This window comes from Erithacus rubecula (assembly GCF_903797595.1).
Source record: "Erithacus rubecula genome assembly, chromosome: 2".
NCBI lineage: Eukaryota > Metazoa > Chordata > Aves > Passeriformes > Muscicapidae > Erithacus > Erithacus rubecula.
In genome coordinates, this window is record NC_136685.1 from 27,609,282 (window position 1) to 27,632,682 (window position 23,401).

At 36.3% G+C, this 23,401-nt stretch overlaps 1 protein-coding gene across 2 annotated transcripts in view; it reads right to left on the bottom strand.

The window, feature by feature from the left end:
- The window catches only part of LMBRD1 (LMBR1 domain containing 1), a 62,720-nt gene that overhangs the window by 33,765 nt on the left and 5,554 nt on the right, over window positions 1–23,401 (bottom strand). Inside the window, exons 3-7 of one of the 2 annotated variants that reach the window (XM_079332262.1) lie at window positions 21,298–21,358; window positions 15,228–15,325; window positions 14,206–14,270; window positions 9,793–9,881; window positions 5,959–6,032 (exon numbers count right to left, since the gene is read on the bottom strand). In XM_079332262.1, coding sequence (XP_079188388.1) covers window positions 5,959–6,032; window positions 9,793–9,881; window positions 14,206–14,270; window positions 15,228–15,325; window positions 21,298–21,358 — 387 coding nt within the window. Of the gene's footprint in view, window positions 1–5,958; window positions 6,033–9,792; window positions 9,882–14,205; window positions 14,274–15,227; window positions 15,326–21,297; window positions 21,359–23,401 lie in introns of both variants that reach the window. The other variant, XM_079332261.1, reaches the window with a different exon arrangement.

A 23,401-nucleotide genomic window follows, 5' to 3' on the forward strand; every position in this document is an offset into this window, starting at 1 on the left:
GTATTAAGTTGGCCAATTCGGACTAGAGGGACAACCAGTGTCCCTTTCACTTACCCAGCTTCTGAAAATTGCCACCTACCAAAGTACTTGAAAGTTATTACTATCTTCTGACACACACTAATCTTGCACAAGCTAGCAGTTATTGAATCATAACTAATTTTCTAAAATTGCATAGTTTTTTCAACAAAGTGCCCACTACACTCTTCAAAACACTAATTGCACTGAGGTGAATAAATCATAGTAAGAACCTCAAATATTTTCTTCCTTTTTTCTCCCCCACAAACCAACAGCTGTGATGGAATAAATAGCTGTCCAACACAATCTAAATAAGGTTATAACAGTAAAACCAGTATTGTGCAAAAAATTATTGCAATAAAGAGCCAATCTTATTGTCAATCATTATCACCTCAACCATTTCATATGCTAGATCCAAGCTTTAAGACACCTAACACCACTAGGTACAACATAGTATGACCCATTGGTACCACTGTAAACTCTGCAGATCCACACAGCAGAACACCTGAGGTTTGGAGGGACTCTCGAGATCAATTCAGCCCACATCTTAAAAAAGTATCTTAGGAAGAATAACTGCTCATTGAAATTACCATAATAAAAAACGTTTACAAACCCAAAGCTGAAAAAGCAAAAGTCTATAGGGCAAATGGAAGTAAGCAATTTGAGAATTTATGGCTATGGACTTTTTAACAGGGTGAGACACTTGTCAAATACAACAAAGATGTTTGCTTTACATTTTCCTTACACACTACTGCCAAAATGTCTAACCTCATGCTAGACACCTCTGATCTTGCTTTGCAATTAAGTTAGAGAAGTTCTGTTTTTCCTGTAGAATGCCAACACAACTGGTAAAAGGTTCTGACTTAAAAACCACACGGCTCACAGACATCTTTATAGCCCAGAGAAGACACTTGCCACATTTGCAGGACTGTCCCAAATATCACCACACAGAAAACTAAACAAAAGAAACCAATTTATGTTCTATTTAAAGTATGGAGTAAAAATCCTCTAAGTACTCCTTTCACTCCTTATTCATCTTCTTTGCATCTCATCTTCTCATTTGAATAAGATACTGTTAAGAAATACCATAAAACATTTCATTTGCTCCTTTATTCAAATATTAGCTCTTGACTCCTGAAGATATTTTCTAGCAAGCATGGAACTTGAATCAAAATCTAATTCTTATAATAGTTATTGCTTTTTAGTAGGTACCAAAAACACACAATCTTCTATATTAAGTTATCAATCAAAGTAGTTGTGAGCTCTCACTGACCTTTTCCTAGAAAAGGAACTTTTGCACTAACTCCTTAAGCTGGTAATTTCTATGCTAATACCCTCCCAGCAATCTTAAGGGATGAGATGCTTTCAGGATCAGTATTTATTACTAATGCCTCCCAAAGCTTTTAACTAATATTTCACAGAAATTGAGGAGATCAGGACTTTTCATAGCAAAGAAATTTTATTTCTTGGGCAATTTCAGTTTTAACAGTATAGTAGTGTATTACCCCATTCAGATGCCGGGGAAAAGTCCACAACTCAAAAGCAAAACTCTGCATTTTCTCTCAAATGGCAAGAAAAGCTCTTCTTATACATATCACTAGATCAAGTTGACTGTGATTTTGATGTTTGAAGCCATAGAAAATGGCACCCAGCAACCTAATATAATGACAACATCACTGAACTGTAGCATTACCTACATATGTATCAGTAACACAAGTGCTCAGTTATCCACAACTCCAGAACAGCACAATGCTTGTTTTGTGCTGTCCCTCAACTGTCACCTTCACCCTATAAATGCCAACATATCAAATGCTACAACACAGTATGATCTGATAAGATTTCTGTTCTTCATTGCATTAACAGCTCACCATGTATTTCAGAGTAATATATATACCCAGCCAGGGCCTTGAAAGGCCTGAACATTGGATTGATCCTTAAAAAAAAATAGGTTTTAACTAGATTAGTCCTTGGGACAAATGTGTTACTTCTAAAATTTAAACTGCAGCAATTTACAATCTCAATAACACTACTCCTGTTGTATCCCTCCTCCTGTGGAAGAGGAGGATTTGCTTTCATAAAGAAAGCCTAGGAGCACACACATGCTGAAGTGAGCTTTGGCTCTCTATTTCTACTCAAATTCAAGGCTACCTGCTGACAGTGCCAAAGCCTTTCCCCTCCCAAACTTCTCACAATATTGTATATTACCACAACACAGAAATTCAATTTTAGAGCAGCCATAATCTAATTCTTCATGCTGAAGGCCACACAAAGCAGTACTGTTAACATACGATTAACTAATTGTAGAATGGATATATTGCACTGCCAGGGACTTTAATAAAATCACTTGATTCATCTCTTTCATGGTTTCTTCCATAAATAACATCTGAAGATTAAATTGATCAACTGCAGTCACAGCATTCCTATTTATTTTTAGTGTTTTGTGTTATAGCAAGCATTTAATGTAAAGCCATTTATAATTAGGTATGAAGGTATTTGCTACCATATTACTTATTACAATACAACTTTTATTAAATAAACATTTAGCATAGATTTTTTTTCTTTACTGTGAATGAGTACATACAAGACCAGACATAGCTGTTCTCAGCTTCCCCTTAACAATACAACCAACTCTGGCACTGAAACAGACTGAGGATATTCAAAAATCAGGGAAAACCAAAAAAATTACAGTTATGTCTATACTACAAACCCTCAACTCTTCACTGTGTAAACCACAGATCTGAGATCACCTCCAGAGACACAGGAACCCAGGTGTCCCCACACGGTGCCCCCAAATATTCTTTTTTCCATCATCTACTAAGCATTTCCAGAAAATTTTGAAATTCTTTGTTCTTATGTTTACTCTTACATAACAATGCCCTCTTTCTGTGCTTAAAAACAACTATCACCAGTGATCAAAGAATTGTTTGATGACTAAGCACAAAGATCTCCCACCTTTGCAAATGGGGATAAACAATTTGATAGGCAGCAGAAGGCTGCCTGAAAAAACATAGGAGCCTAACTACTTGTGAGATATCCAAAATCAGCAGTAAGCATTACAAACAATGCCCTACAGACTTGTCTGTGCACTCAAGTCCATCTCATCTAAACATGATTTTTTGCTTAACATGAGGCTAATACAGGAAAAAAAAAACAAAACAAAAAAACCCACCAAATCTGAAATACCCCACAACACAAAGACATGGGTAACTACCAAGAGAAAATAGTTAATCCTTCCAGAATTGTGTTCTCCTCCTCTGAAGTAGAGGAAGTGGAGTAATCCAAACTGGTAAAGACAGACTGCATTCTGAGCCAACCTCTCCCTGAGTTTAGGGAAGGACAACAGGCCAGAAATTTTTCATTACTGAAGCAATTTTTGCATTATGTCATAGCATTGGGAAGCCCAGCCCATGCTGTTGGCAAGTAAAAATAGCTGAAATGTGGAGCCCCGACCATCACTGCTGGTGGAAAAGGTGTTATGAAAGCTGTAGAGCATAAAGAAAACACCACTCCAACTTAGAGAATAGAACTTCTAATGGGTGTTTTTCACTGTATGTGACACATTTGTACCTCAGTCCACCCATATATCAAAGCCAGCTCACTGTTTCAACATAAGATTCTACAACTGCCTGCAAACAATGACAAAAAACTCACATCAGAGGCAGGTGACAACCCACTCCTGTGTGAGCTCATGCCTAAACCTTCTGTAAAATAGCTCTTCCATTTCCCCCACTCTCCCTTAACACCTGCTGTAAAACAGAACAGATAGTTCCAGCAGGATGAAATACAACAGTTAAAAATAAAGGAAATCAATTTCACACTCCAGGCATTTGCATAGACAGCTCAGTTGAAGTTTACAAAGCAACAAATTAGCCCAAAAATCTTAGTAATTAAGGGATTCGGATAAGAGTTAGCTCTCATGCTTTATGTTTCACCTCATTTATCACTCAGTACTTGTGTAAGTTGCAAATACTAAAGCAACAATATTGAAGATTTAGGTATTATCTTCATCTGAGAAAACAGACAATACAACACACTGAAGTTTTGAACATGGATTTCCAGGTTCCACGTATTTCTAGGTTCAGCTAAGTGTTGAGGACAGAAGCATACTGTGATACTCAGCTGAATGGTGCCTAGAAATCAGTCTGGGTTCAAAAATAAGTAGGCAATAATATTGGAAGTAAGAAACATTAGCAGCAAATTGAAAAAAAATCCAAGAATCATATAATCATTAAGGTTGGAAAAGACCTCAAAAATCATCAAGCCCAACTTTTAACACAATTCCACCATGCCCACTAAACCACATCACAAAGCACCTACTCTGCTAAGGTTTTTGTTGTAGATTGCTTACATTTCAATCAGGAATAAAGTTGCTTTATTTTCACAATCTCACATTTCAGATGTTTGCTAGCAGTTACAAAAACCATACAGAGCAAAACACTGATGATATTCTCCCAGCTAATGAGTTTTTTCTTTTGTTAGTCTCATGGCTAAAAACGCATTATATGTGCTCTTAAGCAATGTAATGTAGTTGAACAAGAAATTACTCTTTTCTTCTATAATTAAGGGAAACTAATTAAAATCTGACAAGTTATTACAGGGTAAGTGGAGGTCGAGATCTTATTTTGACCATCACATGATCTAGATGTCAGCAAAACAGCCTGAATAATTTAATGACCCATGTCACTTTAAGAAAAGGCTTAAAGTAATAAAATTTATCATCTTGGTCAGGTTAAAGCACTTAGCCAATGGAGCTGAGAGCAATTGAGCTCACCTAAGATACCCACTAGCTGATCCACCCAATTGCTCTCCAACCTACTCCACAAACCCTGATGGCCACAGGGTTTGATGAGCTGTCAGGGTCCTGACACATCTGCAAACCTGTACTGAACTGCCTTCCATAATTCCACTGTAACTTACACTAGCTGGAGAGACAGAAAATCATTAGCTATACTTGTTACTCATTAAGGAATCTCAAAGCAGTATTTTATAACCGTCTTACCCCCTTCCCTCTTTCTTTAATCCTTCTTCATGTTTTATACATTTATAGTTTGCCTGAAACAGACACCTCCTTGGGTACCAATGCTTCAAAAATAATTTACTGCATAAGCTATTGCTACAGAGGCACTTAGAATTCACTAGCAAAGCTACATGGGAACAACTATGTTAGAGCCAGGCTCTAATAGAAAAAAACATTATTTTAGCAAGAATCTAAAGATTAAAATCTGTCAGAAAAACAGTAACTTCTGAGAAACTTTAAAGCTTTATCTGTTATCAGTCAGTTATCTTGAGCTTTTAAGCAGCTTCTTTGTTGCACAACTTTACTTTGATGACAAATTAAAACATGTAGCATTACAAATATTGATTATTCACTGAATGAAGAAACAGAGCTGATAGGGAAAGCAAATGACGACAAACATTAAATGTTGGCCAAAGCTAGTAAGTTAGAACAGCTCCTTTTCTTTGCAGGCAAAAGAAAGTCAAGAAGTTGAACTAACATAACCTTAACCATACTGTTTAGATTTGTTTATGGAATGAGCCCCTCCAAATCCATCTCAGAAAGAGCTGCAGTACTTTACATCCATATCAACTCTAAGCCACAGTTCAATGAATAAAAAAAAGTGCAATATTTAATTCTCTACATCAGGGTGGAAAAATAAAGGCTTAAGAGCAAGAAAAGCCAGTGACTGTTATGAGTCATAAGTAACATGACATCCCCTTGCACAAATACATCAAAATTAAGCCTGATCTGTGCTCAGTACTGAAACAGTAGTCCTTAACCTTGCAGAAAGAAGTTAGAACTTTGAATGTTTAAAACAATGAAAATCCAGACTTAAAGACACTGTTGAATCATTTTAGGATGTCAAGTTTTCCATACAGGTACAGCCAGTGATAACTGCAAGTGTCATGAAGGCAAAAATCTAAGAACTTTGCATAACAACTTACTGTGTAAGTGATAGCTGCCAACATTCCAATCACAGTCAAGGAACTAATGGAAAATGAAAGTGCAGTCAAGCCATCTGCAAAAATGAAAAAAAAAGAACTCGCTGAAAATACAGTAGATGTATAAGAACACTTCTTCCTAAATTAGTTTCCAGAAGAAATTTAAATTCATGAGAAAGAAGAAAAAGATAAAGACATAGTTACCAGTCATAATTCATATGAAAAATTTATCTAGAAGAGCTTTTTGACAACAGTAGATCTTTATTCAAAATTGCAGAATCCAGGACAGACTCTTGTCTTTCTTACAAGTTCACAGAAGTTGCATTCTCCCAAATGGATGAAAAGCCACAAAGGAAATGCTCCCACAGCTCTCTAATACCACTTAAAGACTTTTATTTCTGCCCTATCCAGAGTGCTGTGGTCACTTGCACAATTTTCACATGCATTCTGGATGGCTCATCTTAGTTTTGTTTGCTGTCACCTGTTTTTTCCTACTAAAAGCATTATCCAGAATTGTACAAGCATGGATCCTTCAACCTACCAAAAAAAAGTCCTCAGCTTCACTCAATGTTTATACAGACCAACAAACTGGAAAAAGTCCAGGGGACTATAGAGCTACTGTAGCCTTATAACTCTAGTAATTAAGAAAGATAGAAGACAAGAGTGACCAAATAAAAAGGCATTCAACTCCCTAAGACCTCCTGCATAATTCCTCAGAACTGGTCTGTCCCTGATCTCACCACACAGGACATCACAAGTGGCTTTGGTTACTTAGTAACATTGAAACTTACCGTAAATTACAGAAATTAACCTTCAGCAAACAATTTCATGTTTGTGCTCAGTCACAGCCAGAGTTTACTGTTCTCCACTATGTCTTCCTCTCTATTCTCACAGATATACTAGCCTGTTTCCCTTCTTATTTATTGAACACAGCACTAAGCAGTCACAAACTAAGAAATCATAACCTTCCTCTATGAGGAACTGCACCCTTCTTCTGACCAACCCTACAGGCGTCCTTCCAAAACCACCAAAAACCAACAGAACAGCACAGTCGAATCCAACTTCACTGCTCAAATCTCTCCTTTACTATTTTTGCTAGATAATACCAAACAACTTCCCCAGAGCTAAAAGCTGTATGTTCTTGTTTCAAATACTATAGCTATGTTTAAAATTTATTAAAAAAAAACCAATTAAAAAACCTAAAAACCCACAGAAATAAACCTAACACTATTTTTCCTTCAGAAGCTATGAAAATTTGAGTTGTTTCTGAAGTTTAGAGGGAAAAAAAAAGCCCACATGAGTACCTCTATTTGTAACATCACATAAGGTACTTACTACGCCATATTTGATGATGCTCCTGTGAAAGTATTTGAAACCAACATTAAATATCCATTTTAAAAGTCTGAACTGCACTCAATGGAACATTAAGAAACTAACTGGCTGAAAAATTGATAATTGTATACCAGAAGTATATTGTCAGGCTTTGCCTCAGTGGATGAGCTCACATTCCTTTCATAACCCCACAATCAACTACCAAGTGATGATTGGATGTTTCTTCTGTGTCTCAAGATCTTTGCATTTCTTTGGCCACTACAGACAGGCAAAGGAAAAGGGTAAAGTAATATAAAAACAGGACAACAGGTACAATTAAATAAATCAGGCAAGCATTTTGTCCTTTTTTCTCCAGCACTTGGAACACAAAAGAACCTTTTGCAGAGAGCTGCTGTCTGTGCAGTAGCTCTATGAAAACACAAGGGCCCCACTGTGTGGGGGCCATGGGAGACAGCAATCCAAAGACAAGGCAGCAGCATGCCCTGCCAGCATGGAAATCCCATGGCATTCCAAACTACATCAACAGCAGCATGTCCACCTATTAAAGGAAGGGACCATACAGTGCAACCAGTTCTGATACAGGTTAAGACTGACAAACCTCAATAAGTTAAGGGAGGAACTATCTTGGTTGGAAGCTGGAGCACACACTGCACAGAGTAGCTGAGGGAGTCAGGCTTGTTTGGCCTGGAACAGACAGGTCTGGAGACACCCAATGCAGCCTGTCTGCTTAGCAAAGAGGTAGAGGCCAGGCTCTTCAGTGGTATGCATTTGTCAAGTCTGAGACAATGTGTGACAGCAAGTATATCCACAACAAGTAAGAGATCTAGTCTGATCTTACAGTTTCCTTCTTGGTGCAGATTTGAATAGATGACCTGTGATCTCTTCAATCTGAATTATCCTATGAAATTACAAGTTACAAGAGAATGCCACTAGAAAACAAAATCAGACTTTCACATCCCAACCCACATCCCAAAATCAGACTTTCACATCCCAATTTTACTTTGCTAGAAATTAAACATTGGCCATACTGTATTTCATAGCAAAGACAGAGCCAAATACTTTGTTAGAGTCATATCAAGGTCACCTGGAAAAATTAGCTTACATCTCAACTCAACCATTATCTAACTTATATAAACAGTTCAAGAGGGAGTTTTTCCTGTGCTGTTATAATCTTTGCAAAGTGAAACATGAACAAGCAGACAGCCAAAACATTCAATAAGCTATAGATCTGTCCCCCCATCTCCTATGCTTACAGGCACAGATTACAGCACAGAGCATACTATGATTAAACATTTTGCAAGAATGTCAAAGCAAACAAGAAGGACTTTGAGATTTTAAGTGGCAAGAAGAAAAAGAGGCAAAATAGGGGCTCGTTGCTGAGTGGGGCAGGGGACCTGGTGAGACATGACTTTTGAGATACCAAATGCCTTCTTTGCCCCAGTCTTTTACTAGCAAGACCAGACTTCAGGAAATCCAGGCCAGGGAGCTTAGTGAGAAAAGCTGGAAGGAATACGTACCCTTGGAAGGGGATCAGATTAGAGAATACTTAACCAAACTGTACATATGAAGCTGATGGGCCCTGAAGGGATTAGCCAGCTCTGTCAGTGTTTGGTGTATGTCATTGCAGGGAACTTTTAGACAGTACAAAACTCCTAGAATAATGCAGAATATGACTTGACAAGGGCAATATCCTAAAACATTCATACAGAAGCCAACACTCTGCACATCAAGAATGAAGCACAAAATAATGGTGTACTTATGCAACGGGATGAATGTTTGTTAGACAACTTTTAGTTACCCTTTTTAAATACATTTGAAAAGTGACATCAAGTCTGTCTTAGCTCACCTATAAAACACTTCCTTCTTTACCCTGAAAATATAACCTGGCTAAGCACATGAAATACATCAGCTAAGTGCTAAATACTATTCCATGGAGTTTGGCCTTGTCAACAGTTTTTTACAGCCCTAGTGTGAAGTGTAACAAATGCAAACAATTTCAGAAGAGGTCAGTACTGTAACAAAGGGAAGAAGTTGCAACATCCACAGAACTTTACTGTCTAAATAGATGGAACCACTTGTCTCATTTTTACAGTGAAAATTTCATTAGCTAAATGACTGAAGACTGTCATAATGTGATACACACTCACCATACCCTGAAACTTCAGTATCCAAGTAGCATTTAAGAGCTAAGTGAAGACTATGGAAAAAAAGACCTCTTCTCCCCACCATAAGTATCAGCAGACACAACACTGGAGTCCTTGCTGTCAAATGGCAACTTGTATTTAAAGCACAGAGAGGAGATGCTAGCAGTGTCTGCTTTCAAAATAGTTCTAATTCTTGTTCTTCTCTGAACAGGAAGAAGAGTCTTATTGTAAAGATTGACTGAATAAGCAGTCAGAGAAAAGTTAGCAAACTGACACCAAGGAACTTAATTATCTTGTTCAGTCAATGAACAAGAAGTTAGTAGAGTATCATGCAAAGCTCAGAACCGATCTCAAAACTTACGACTACTTCCAAATTCTTCAAACAGGAGCTTCACTTTCTCCCACTCTGTGGAATTCTTCTTGTTGGGAATATCCAAAGGAACAAAAGCCCTGCAATACAGGGGAAAAAAGAAAAAAGTCTTATCCTAATCAGTGAAATACAAGAAGAATTCTACTTCCAAATTAAGAAAATAGAAATGCGTTCATTCCAGAAGAAAAGGCAGTGTTTCACTTTACTCACATCCTCCTCAAATGCTGCACTTAGATCAGCAGAGTACATGTATGTGTGTACAGTCAGGTCTGATGTCAATGAACAAGTGATTTTCTATTTACCAGTCCTAGAAGAGGTAAAGGCCCTACACTCAAGTATCATTAAGTGGCATATTAGTAAGATTTACTATCCTGATTTGATACATATGCAGAGGAGCAAATAAACCTTTCACATCAATTGAGACAAATTCTCATATAAATATATATTTCTGAAAGCTCAAATTAAATAATTAATGATGTCTCAAACAAGCATTAAAATATAAAGGGACATGCTTGTCTTCCATCATTGCAACTAAGCACATCTGTTCCATTCCATTCTTTGTTCTGTAGTTGGAGAAAACTGAGCTGCAAAGAAGTTAAGTTTTTTTGTTCTTTCAATAAGCAGACCAGCAAATAATGCTCAGAGAGCAATGCTAGGTAAAACAGTCACCTAGCTGAAATCTTCCTGTTGTCAGGCTCACCATCTAAAGTCAACTAATAAGAATAAAAACTCTACAGTACTTCTACAGACAAAACAGCTGAGGTTGCAACACCTCAAAAAACAGTGCCTCCATACCACAAAAAACACTGAACATCACAGCTTTGAGACATGAAATAGAATGTCTGCAAGTTACAAGGAAGACAGACTTGCAGGGAAACACTTTAGGCAAAGAATGAAAGAACTCAAACCAAAGTCCATAAAGAATGCTCAAAATTATCATTTGGACTTGTATGACAAAGACTACATAATTAGTCTCCTGCTTGAAGTCCCAAACAAATACATATATTCCAGGAGTACTCTCAAACCTAAAGTACAAAATACATACTTTTGTTTCAAAGGCTAGGCCTAAACCAACTGTGTGCACACATAATCATCACATCAAAATCAAACTGCTAGTCTGCCAAAAAAACAAGCTGACATTTTAAAGGTCAAGATTTTAATTTCCAAAAAAAGCTTGACTGTGCAAGAGGCAGATTGAGGGCTATAGAATTTGCTTAAGTTGACTCATGCATGTTGACTTAGGATTTAGTTCTTGTATCTGCCTCCAGTAGCAATTCTTTCTGTAAAACAGCATCCAGACAAAATGGAGACACAGGTAGTAAAACCAAGTTGTCAATATTTCTACATGCAAATGATAGAAATAACCACAGGTTTATTTGCTAAAAATGGTTAATAAAGGAGACTCTGCAAACATAACTGAGCTCAAGTCCTTTTTATTTTAGCACAACTATGAATTTGCTATTTGTGGACCACATGCAAGGAACAAACAAAATGGAAGTACACTTCAGGTTAATTATACCTTTCTTGTTTTTTTCCCCTTGAGAACAAAAGTATCCTTTTTTTGTTTTTTGCTGAAACTACCTACAACCAGCATGTCAAAGGACAATAATCAGTGCAGGGGCTCCTGAATACATTATACTCTTAAATTACTAGTCAGATAAACCTTGACTGATGGAGATGAACATCTGGTTCTGCTCCTGCTCAAGTTCCATGCACTAAAGGCCCCAGAAAAGAACACAGGAGTTATAAATTTAAGTAACATAGGCAAACAAAACAGCTCAGCTGTGATGTCTGATACTTGGAGTTCTGGACACAAATCAAATTAACTGTGGCAATTTTAAGAATAGAAGCAAATTACTATGCTGTTCAAAACATATCCTGGGCAAATTGTGATCAAAACCTAGATCAATATCTAGGCTGCAGAATAAGGAAAGTAAATGCACGACAAGCAGTTTAAAACGATTCACTTCTGGCAGGGCTGATACACAAGTGTAGATGGGTCAAGTTTGATCCTTAAATCAGAGTGTCATCAACTGTCATACTTAGGAAATTATTTTCCAACACACCAGATGTAGACTCATTTCCTTAAGTGAGTTCTGCTGTGATATAATTTGCATAACTATTTATAGTATAATTAGATATACTCATAGCTTTTTAAGAGCTAATGGTTCTAGAAAATTTAAGATAACCAGTTTAATTCTAGACCCTGACAGTCAGGGAAGCATGCATTTTGCAATCAAACATTCATTCACCTCAAAAACAACCTTTTATTTCATACTAGACTGCTTGAGAGTACATAGCTTATTGGAAAGGAAAGGTATGACAAGTAAAAACTAGTTCTGAGCACCCCAGTATAAATTTGTCCTACACTTTGCTTGTAATGACATCAAGTTTTCTGTGTGCAGAGGATTCAAATGTTACAGACATGCACATTTCTTCCCAGACAACTGTTTTGTAACAGACAAGTAAAGTAAGAGGTACAAACACTGCTCCTGATAAGTTGGACAATAACATCCTCCTCACTGAGCTGTGTTATCAAGTCAGAAAAACCTTCAACACTATGTAGCACAAAACAGATTTGTTGCTCAAAATAGTCACAACAATCTCTAGTGGAGCAAGGGCAACATCCTGGCAAGAATAAGACACTCGAACTTTGAGCTTAATATTACTTTTATAAATCATTTGAAGACTGCTGACCAGGGAAGAGGCAAAAAAACCTTCTTATGTAGACCTTTAAAACTATTGATTGACCTCTTTTCATCATACAGATTACTTCCTAAACCAATCAGAACAGAGTCTGTCCAGCTATAAGACACGTAAGCACAGGAAGAAAGACTATTTGTTAGGCACTCAACAGGAAATATTCCAACCCCTCCCACTCTCAACCTATGTGCAAGAGCACTCTAGTCCATTAACCCTAGACACCTAAAGTCAAACCCAGTACATAAGAGTCCAGTCTATTTTAACATTACTCTGATCCTAACCACCAGTGAGAAAATCCCCTGCTACTGCAAGACTAGTTTTCATTACCACATTCAGTCAAACTACTCATCTAGAAACTTCAGCTCCAACATATTAATCTTTCTGATCACACTGGACTTCTGTGGCCACTCCCTACCCTTGCTATGGTAACAGCTGACTGAGACAGGTAACTTCTCCAGAAAAAACATATACATAAACTCTTGAGACATATGCTACTTAATCTATATATAACTATACTAGAAATAGAGTTCACATTTTTCTTCAGCACAGTCACCTCAGTTGCCTCCACACTTAAAGGGGAAATACAAGAATTACCTTTTTCTATCTGACTGCAAGGGAGGAACGGGCATGCTTACAGCTACTGAGGATTCAGCTGACAGCTACTAGAGACACTACAAACAGTCCTAAACTGGATGTGTTATACAATGCATCTATCTATACCTTTGATGTGAGCCATCAGAAACATCTTTTGCCAGAAATTTTAGAAATATTTCTAGACAATGATTAAGGTAATAAACTCCTACCATCTCTTATAAGAGCAAATACCTTACTTTCACTTAAAAGGACAAAATACATACAGAAATGTACCTTTAACTTTTATCAAAACTAAAACAATATTCCAGTAAAATGGTATACAACTGAAAGCATTAATTTCACTCTAGTTTCTACTTCATGCTCCAATACTTTGATATGGATCATTTTAGCATACATTTTGCAGTTTTCATCAACTTTATCACTGCAGTCAAAATGCTAAAAAGCTTATAACACAGCAGACATTGTAAGATTCAGAATCTGTGTGCATGTCATGGTAAATGGTGATCTGAAATCAATTTTCTGCTACTACTTGGAGTTTGACAACAACAGTACTTGCTGCAAACAGGTTACTCACTCCAGTAACACTTGCATTTTAAATAAATGCCAGCAAAAGGTCCATCATACAAGGCACAATTAAGTCAAGTATAACCCCACACTACACTTACATTCTTCAGACAGCATTTCCATTTAGGAAAGTATAAGCCCATAACATCTAATCATTTTCCCAGAAAGCTATTTTGCAAATGTCCATTTCAGAAAAAGCACTTAAGACAAAAACTATTTGATGAACATGGATGAGGACAAATTTTTCTACTCCCTGTTATACATTGAAGCATTAATGTAGCTGTGGCAAAGCCACCATGTCCTTCATATCAATTCACACTGCATCAGCTTGGAAGCACAAGTACCTCCACAACTAAGCAAACCATTTTATCTTCCAGTTAAACTCTTACTTTCAGGTACATAACTCTGAGGATACTTAAGCCCTATTAGTGGTTAAACTAATGTTGATTATAGAGATTGAGTGCATCATAACTTACTTCTTAAAATCACAGAGTAGAACTCTGATAAATCCTGCATAGAACAGTGGTCAATACAAATACTTACCCAATTAACAGAAGAACTGCACAAACTGTGATGAATCCCAGAGTGTATTTGAGTGCAGTTTTAACCTGCTGAATATTAAAGAGAAAGTTAATATATTGACATAAAATGAATATAAAGGGATTTGTGCAAACTATAGGAAAGTATCCTTAGCATAACATGTATTCTACAAAAAGCGTCCATAAAAAGCATGAGTAGTTTTATATGCTAAGTCCCAAGCATGCATTCTTAAAGACTCTCAGCTTGAGAACTGTGAGCAATGACATGGAATTCTGTTTCCATCATAAGCTATGCATTTGAGCAGCTGTGGCTGGAAGCCTGGATATATTCAGTGCAAATACACTCAAAGAAAATTCTACTAATACTTTATATTACAGCTATTATTAAAAGTATTCTTATGTTAAGGTTACAACTAAACTGAAGGGAAAACAGTCATGATTAATTGATTAGAAGATTCTTTAGAGAAGTATTTTCATTTGAAACGTAGCACCTTACTAGGATGCAGTTACTGTGTTCTCTGGGAGGTCTCAAGACAGTGCATTACAAAAGTAAACATGTTAGCTTCAGGTAAATTACTACTGCCTACTTCAAGAAAAATGCAAACACTACAGCAGAAAGACATTAAATTTGAGTACCTATTTCAGAATCAGAACCATCTTACTCTACTTTAAAAGATGTCACTATATATAGTTGTTATTCACATAATAGTTTCACATAAATTTTAACTGCCTGTGTAAGAAATCTTGCTCAAAAGAATTTTAGAAAGTCTAAAGAATTAATGAAAATAAGGACATTAATCACTTATCCCACTAAAGTTTCATTTCATGTGAGACTACAGTGCTTAGACTAGACAATGTCAGACTGACTTACTAAGAGCTGCTCTAGGATTTCTATGGAACTATAATAACATACTTAAATATTACAATGTTAATACCATTTCTTAGTAAAAAAAAATCTTGATTTCATATTTTGGCTATATTCATTTGCCTTTTCATCGCCTGGTGCATTTGCTAGAGTAAACTTACTGAGCATGTGTTGCCATCATCTTCTTCCTTCTCCTCATAATAGAAATAGACAAAGGGAATCCACAGAAAGACGCAGAACAGAATGATTGAGTACAGTGCTAGGAGGAAGAATTAAATGAAGATAGTTACATTGGCACTCCATTTACTACATAGTAATTAAAATTAAAGACTAAAACATTCATTTCCTCTCATTCCAGCTCTTAATTTCAAACATTGAAAAGTTAGTAAAATTCACCAGCCAGCACACAAACTATTACTGTTTTGTGAAATCCAAAGGACTTTAAAGTGAACCCTTTTAGGCTAAGAACTTCAGATCCACCTTCAACTCAGCAATAACAAGACTAAAAGTAATCAACTATATGCAAGTGATATACAATACTAGTGCACAAGTTTAAAGCACAGTGAATAAAACCAAACTAAGCCACCCAATAACTGTTGTTCAAAAAAATACATATCAAATGAAACTAATTTAAAGCTACTTTTGATCACTGGACTCAGTATCAGATTCTGCTATTAATGCAAGTACATCATGGATGAAAGACGTGATTGTTACTAACCTCAATTGACAAAACAAGCTGTAGCAATATACTATTATCACTTCATGCTCCCTTTTTAGAAAAAGGACTAATTAGAGATTGCAACATATTTAACTGAGTAGCCACTAAAACAAAACAGTAATACTGTCATGTCATTTTGATGCACAGGTGATCATAAACTAAAAGGTTTAACACGTCTTCACAAATACTGTCAAGTTTTGAAGATATTAAGACAGCTGGTCAAAATCAATGGACTGATTAGGCAGTGGTATGAAAACACCAATTTCAGGTAGAGAATTTCAATTTTAAATATTCAGCTCTCAGTATTGTAAGTTGTACATGTTTTAGAACATGATTATTTAGGAAAATCTTTTAATACTCCATATTATCTTAAACTACGAACATTGTAGAAGTCCATTAGGAAAAATGAACTGTGAAGCAGTATGTTATAGTATTTGCACCTCACAAGAAAAGTATCCTGGGATAGTTTACTAAGCCTTCAAAATGTCAGAAGTGCTACAAAACTACAACTGCTTGGGCAATTGCACCTTTGAAGGAATAAGTAAAAGGACCACATAAGTCCTGTTATCTTTGGCTATTTTTCATCTCTGCCCCATTTTGCACGACTAATTAACACCTTTCCATATACACATATATATAAAATAAACACCTTTCCATTAATAGATTCATTCTCAACATAAGTTTGTGACCTTTTATCTTGGCTAGTGCACTCCTCACAGTGCCCACGAGCCCCAAAGAAGTGTACCTCAGCATTTTTTCCTGAGGTTGGTATAGAAGCCAAATAAAGTATCAACATTTATAATCTAAATATGAATCACTAATTATTTCTAAATTTAAATATTTTTCTAAAGAATGAATTCTAAGTGTTAAAGGTATCTACTACTTATTGTGTTGAGTTAGTATCGCAATGCAAGAGAAACAAGTTTATGAGAGTTTATGAACTCTCACATTTGCCAAGAGCAAAACATTCAGGGCTGTAGAACATCTTGAAAGCTCACAAACTCTAAAAAGAAACCTCCCTACACATTCTAGAGCAGTAGTGATACTACTTCAATATTGTGAATGTTTTCAGAAACCAAGCCTATCTAATCTATAATCTGTTTTTCTAGACTAGTCCTAAATCCATACCACAATGGGCTGGTAAATTAGGCAAGTTACACACATCCTTAGTCCAAGATCAGAATAATCAGCCCATAGAGGTCACCACAAGCACAGAAAATCCTCACTTCCAAGTTGTACTACTGAATTCAGCATACCTTACTCCTGAGGTATGCCCTTAGCTCATTACATAATGAGACTGTGATCCATGTTTCCTCTAAGGGATAAATAAATAAACACATGGATTAAAAAGACTCTGAACTGTATGGGTAACTTTATTAACAAACCATTTAGGTCCAAAAAAACCCCTGCAAGATCCAAGCCTTAAGCATTCTGCTGTCACTAAACTGCTAGAGAAAAACATATTAACAGATCTTCAAGTATTGCATGCAGTGTTAGAAATGTGCAGTAGTACAAACTTCAATCTACACTTAATTGCTAAAGCTGTGCAATTTGCTCTGTTGAACAACTTGAAAAATTACATGGCAGTAATTTTACAGGACTAGCACAGAAAAAAAGAGAACTTTGGATTTGCTTTTCCCAAGAAAATAATTCCAAAACAGATCTTTTTGTTTTTCCATAACCAGTGGTTTTAAACTGCCTGTGAGGACTTTTTTTTTTTACTGAGAATTGAAAATGAAATTTATAACTCACATAGTTGAAGCAAAAGATTGCACTTGCTATTTTACTACAGAAGCCAGATGAGGAGTGGCTGAGGTCACTTGGTCTGTTCAGCCTGGAGGAGGCTGAAGGGAGACCTCACTGTGGTATTCAACAGTCTCATGAGAAGTGGAAGAGAAGGTCCTGATCTCTTTACTCTGGTGACCAGTGACAGGATCCAAGGGAACGGCCTGAAGCCCTGTCAGGGGAGGTTTAGGTTGAATATCAAAAAAATGTTCTTCACCCAGAGGGTGGCTGGGCACTGGAACAAGCTCCCTAGAGAAGTGGTCACAGCACCAAGCCTGACAGAGTTCAAGAAGTGTTCTCAGGACAATTCCTTCAGGTGTGTGATTCTTTACATTTACATGGTGTGATTATTTGGGTGTTCTGCACAGGGACAAAAATTGGAATTTAGGATCTTGATAGGTCCTTTCTAATGGCTCTATGTAACTTTAACAGATTTGCCCAAGTGCCTATCAAAAAGACACGGAAATGACCCTCTGCCTTTTGAATTTTAATTTTCAGAAATCACAAAAAAGGAAATGCAGCGTATTTCATCAGCCCATACATTCTACTTACCTGAGGGCAAGCCTCTAATTGCCTGTGTCCTACCCAATAAAAAGGCTATTTATTCCCTGAAAAGTTAACCTTCAAAAGCAAAAGTCTTGCAGCAGCAGTCAGAGCGACAATGATACTCCCTTCCTCATAACTCCCCTGTGATCTTGTGGCATAACACATGGTTTCAGCTTCCAGGGACTGTTCTTTGTTCCATTTCAGAGGTTCAACTTTGTTTCAAAACATTTTTCTGGGTTGTATCAGAACTTTCAACACTGACAGATTTTCAATTTATGTTCTAGCACATTGCTCCCAGAAAAATTACACTAATTAGGAGAGTGTTGCTGTAGATGTAACTCCACAGTATTTGTCAAGTACAGCTATGGATCTCTCACATTACTTAGATTAGCTTCTCCCAGAACCAGACTATGAAAACATGAAGTATATGACTTGCACTTAGTTCCTAGAAACCCAAATTTTTCTGTCAATGACTCAGTGTCAATGACTCACCAAACATTTGCAGTAAGCAGACAAAACTCCATGTAAAAATCATCCAAGTAATACCACTTACCCTTTTGGATAAATTCTTACTCAAAAACTTACCCCTGGAAATCACCATACTGCTGCTGACTTAAAAAGCAAATGGAAAATCTAAAGTTTAGCATGGACTTCAAAGCACATGTGAAGAGATCCCATAAAAATTAGCAGACAGTCCTTGCCACACTGTAGCTGGGAGTCATCTAAGTGACTCCCATGAAAGTAAAAATCTTGGTCTGTCTCACAAGATTAGAATCTACCAATAACAAATAACCTTTCACTATTCACAAAATTTCATCAAAGAACACTGTAATCAAGGTGACTCCACCAGGTAGATTTACTTACTAGAGGAAGAACTACACAGCACACCTCCAGCTTACTGTCAATTGTTTCAGCCTCATTCTTTGTGGCACAAAGAAAACTGTGTTGGACAGTTTTCAATTTTAACACTTTCTGAAAAGAGTTTTCCTTCCAAATAAACTGACATGCTTTTTCAGAGCATTTGCCAACCATTGATCATTGTTCAATCACTCAGGTACTGTGAGGCATGTTCTATTACAGTTGGGTTTAGAAATAGTAACACACTAAGCCACTATGGCTTCAGAGCAATTATTAGATTGGTTCCCTAAGAAAAGCTTTTAGGCTGCTGAAATCCCACTTCAAGATACAGTTATTTCAAGCTTCACTCAGAGGTACCTCATTTATCATTCTACTACTACAAACTCCTACTTTTCTATCAGTCTAGCCAAGAAACCAGGTGGGTATGAGAAACAGACCATTTTTCATGGGGGCTAGCAACTATGCAAAAATTAAAAAAAAAGCTTTTCTATATTCAGTTACAGCTTTCCCAGTAAAAAGCAATGCAAGTAGCAAAGTAAAAATTAATATCCTAAAATATTACCTAAATCAGAGATTCAAAATTCTTGCTACAATTACAAGTGGCTTGGATTGAAGGACAATGACCTAAGTGCACATTATTAATACCATAAATTATAAATACAACTATGGGAGTCAAGTAGGATCTATATAGTTCTCTCCATTTCCAAAAGACACAAGCAAATACTGGTATTCATGTTCTGAAGTACAAAAGGGTACCTCACTTCTGCCCATCTTGCCTTTAAAAAAAAAAAAAAAGCCACAATCAAATACTTTCTTAGGAAGATAGAAAAAAGTGGAATAGTATTACAATGCAAGAGTTGCCTAACTTTCTCTTTCTCAGCTATTCTGTCACTGTGCTGGGCAACAGCAGCAGGGGGCTAGATGATGCAAGGGAGGCATTGTGTTTTTATAATACGATTTTTGGAGTCTTCTGAAAAATAAGTTGCTATTATTGTTCACTTCAATGTAGTTCTAGTTTTAAAACTAGTTATAAAAAAATGTACTTACACAAATTAAGATAAGGCAAAAGTATTTCAAAACCATGTTTAAATCTCATCTACCATCTGGAGGATATGCTATGAAAAAAGACATTTCTCCTACAGTATTACAAGACCTGTCCAGAAATGCCAAAAACTAAAGCAGTTTTCCCAATTTAAATCTAAATCTTTTTCAAAAAATTAGTTCAAGATTTACCAAAACATTCTGCTAGCCCAAAACACCTTATAGAAATTCTTTAATCAAATCTCACAAATCTATAACTAATAATGTTTAAGCTCTTCCATGGAAGAGCTTGAAGATTATTCCACCTTATGAGTTGTGAAAGATTTAGTTTGTTAAACAAGACTTTTGGCAAACTACAAAGAACAGAAAGCAAATATAAATCAATTCCACTATTATAAAGTAAAGGTTAAAAGATCCTTTCTGAAAACAGAAAGACTACTTTTGACTTTATTCATTTTTATGCTGAATGAAGCCTATTCTAGTTTGTCATTATCACTGGTAGTCAACAATTAATCTGCAATTTAACTAAATAAATCCACTATTTGAAATCAATTCCTGATCTAAAAAAGAGCCACAATCTTCTAAGAGAAAAAACTCCAATTCTTCAGAAATGTGACCAAAAGCAGGCAACCATCTGAGTTTGGACATTAACTGAAAGGCACATTTCACTCCGACTGGGCTGAGCATATTTCTACACCCATTACATAGATCCATCAGTCATAAAACCTCTCCTAAGTTTCATAAGGACCACTAAAAAAATTGATATAAGACTATGCAGAAGTTTGGTGAACAGCTATTTTATTTCAGTCATGTTTTAAAATTTCAGTTCTATGTAGGAATACCACTTAAATCAACTCCTTTATGCTCCTCCACAGTAACTGTTACTTGGACAGGGTAAGTTGCTGAATCTGAACACTTAAGTGTTGCACTCATGGTTGCATGAACTTTATACATGGTAGACAAGTTTTACACTGCTGCATATGTTAAGTGCCATAAAAGTTACAGCAAAACCATGAGTTTCCTTTAAGGGACCACTAAATATGCACACAGGAAACATGTGAACCACAGATTACATAACAGAAACCATTAGCCTTTTCATGAACTGACTTCAGTATATTTGCATTTTTAGGGGGCTCTTGAAGATAAAAAAATATTCTCTGAAGGGCACCAAGTATAAGACTCTTGTTTAACCAAAAAGGGATAACCCAGTATGACCTTTAAAAATTTCATTATTTCACTTAGAGAACATATTACTTGAAAGAGAAAAAAACTAAAATACTTACTGTAATATCCATAAAGTACAGTGTCTTCAATTTGCCTTGAAACATTAGCATCAGCCCAGACCTAGCAATAAAGGATAGAAGCATTTACTATCAAATGTAATAAAGACTACATGAGAAGCAACTATTAAAGGACACAAACAGAGGGGGGAGAAAAAAATGCTACTTCTAAAGATTTCCATGCTAGAGTGCTAGCAACAGTCAAAATCACCAGGCAAACAGGAATAAGTATAGGACTGTACCACAAAAGGAAGATTTTAGACCCAAAGGAACATAAACTAGTTTTGGCAGCTTCCACTTTTGCCTGCTAATTCCCATGGTATCTTTATAAGAGTCTCTGAAAATAATCATAGAATGGTCTGGATTGAATGGGAGCTTCAAAGATCACCTAACCCATCCCTCCTGCCATGGGCAGGAACACCTTTAATGAGGTCAGACTCAAAACCCTTTCAACCAGACCTTGGAATGCTTCAGGTGATGGGCATCCACAACTCCTCTGGGAATCCCTTTCCAAAAAACATCAGCTTCACTATAAATTTCTTCTTTATGGCTAAATCTACACTCAGTTTAAAGCTGTTGTTACATTTTCTTCTGTTTCTGCAGGCCCTGTCAAAGTTGTTTCTACATCTTTCTTATAAGCTCGCTCTATATTGAAAGGCTGCAACAACACATCCCCAGAACTTTCTCTCTCCATGCTGAACAATCCCAACTTTCAGACTATCTTCACACAAGACACATTCCAGATCTCCAATCACTTTCATAGCCTTGTTTTAACAGCTTCCTTGTGTCACGGGCCACTACAAAATGTACACAATTATTTCCATCGCAGAACAGCTTTGTGTAAAATTTGCACATACAGACACAACAATACTTAGTCATAAGAATAAGAACTTTTTACTCTGCTCAGTTTTATACAATTCATTAATTTCTATTTTTATAAGTTATTAGTTTAAGCTGCCATCATCATCATGAGAAGTATGGGACTTCACTTTTTGCTTGATCAAGACTTGAATTACATGAATACTCAACTTAGCAGGATCTGATTTTACAAGTCAAATTCCAAGAGCACTTCTATCCCTTATTTGAACAAGAGCAAAAGCAACTGCACTATTCAGTCCTGGGGAATGGCCCAGAAAATAGAAGCAATGAAAGTGAAAATACAGCTCTTAACTATGTTAGAAACTGCAGTCAGCCAGATGGCTGAAGTGAAGTTCTTGCACCCACTCCCTTTCCTCCAAGAGGGGAACTATTCATTTAAGGAAGTTGAATATTTTATTACATAATGGATGGCAGACAAACTCAGGGATTCAATTCAATGGCCCAATGCTGCCAGTACAGCTTAAGAATATTTCAAAATTGTTTTAATTTTGTGGGGTCTAACCTATAGGTGGTCAAGATCAAGAATGTAGTTAGCCAGAAGCAGAATTCTTTAAAAGCTAGACAACACACCAACATAACTGAATTAGTTAAAAAAGAAAAAAAAAAAAAAAGAAAATATCCAGTATAGTCAAAGTTTTTTCACTTCTGTATGCAGGCTTTCTTCAAATCAATAAGATCAATCCCTTTTTAGTCGTAGAGATGCACACACTAATAGGGAGATATGAAAATAAGCACACTACTTAAACACTGCTCCCATTAAGACTTAGTGACACTTTGCACTTAGTTTATAATTTCTCTCAGAATTGCATAAAGTCTTCTGGAATATGGACTTGATGACACAGCACGAACAATTTTTCTATTATCTCTGAAAATCAGCACCCCCTTCCTTTTTCTTGCTATATTAAGATTTCAGGTCAGTTTACATTAAGCTTTTAAAATTCACTGTACAAACTAAATTAGATTATCATCCAACTGGAATTGGAGTAGAAAAAATACACATCCATTTTGACATCTAATCAGCAAAAAGAAAGGATGAAAAATATTTTAGCAGAAGGGGCAGAAGCAACACCTGAAGTATCTGTCAGGTACACAATAAGCTCAGTCTTTGAAGACTGCCAGGCTCACATCCAACAGCATTTTAATCAAGAATTTTCTAGGCATTTGTATTAAATAACAATAAGTAAAGAACACATAAGACCATTTAAATTGCCTCATGTTAAATATTAAG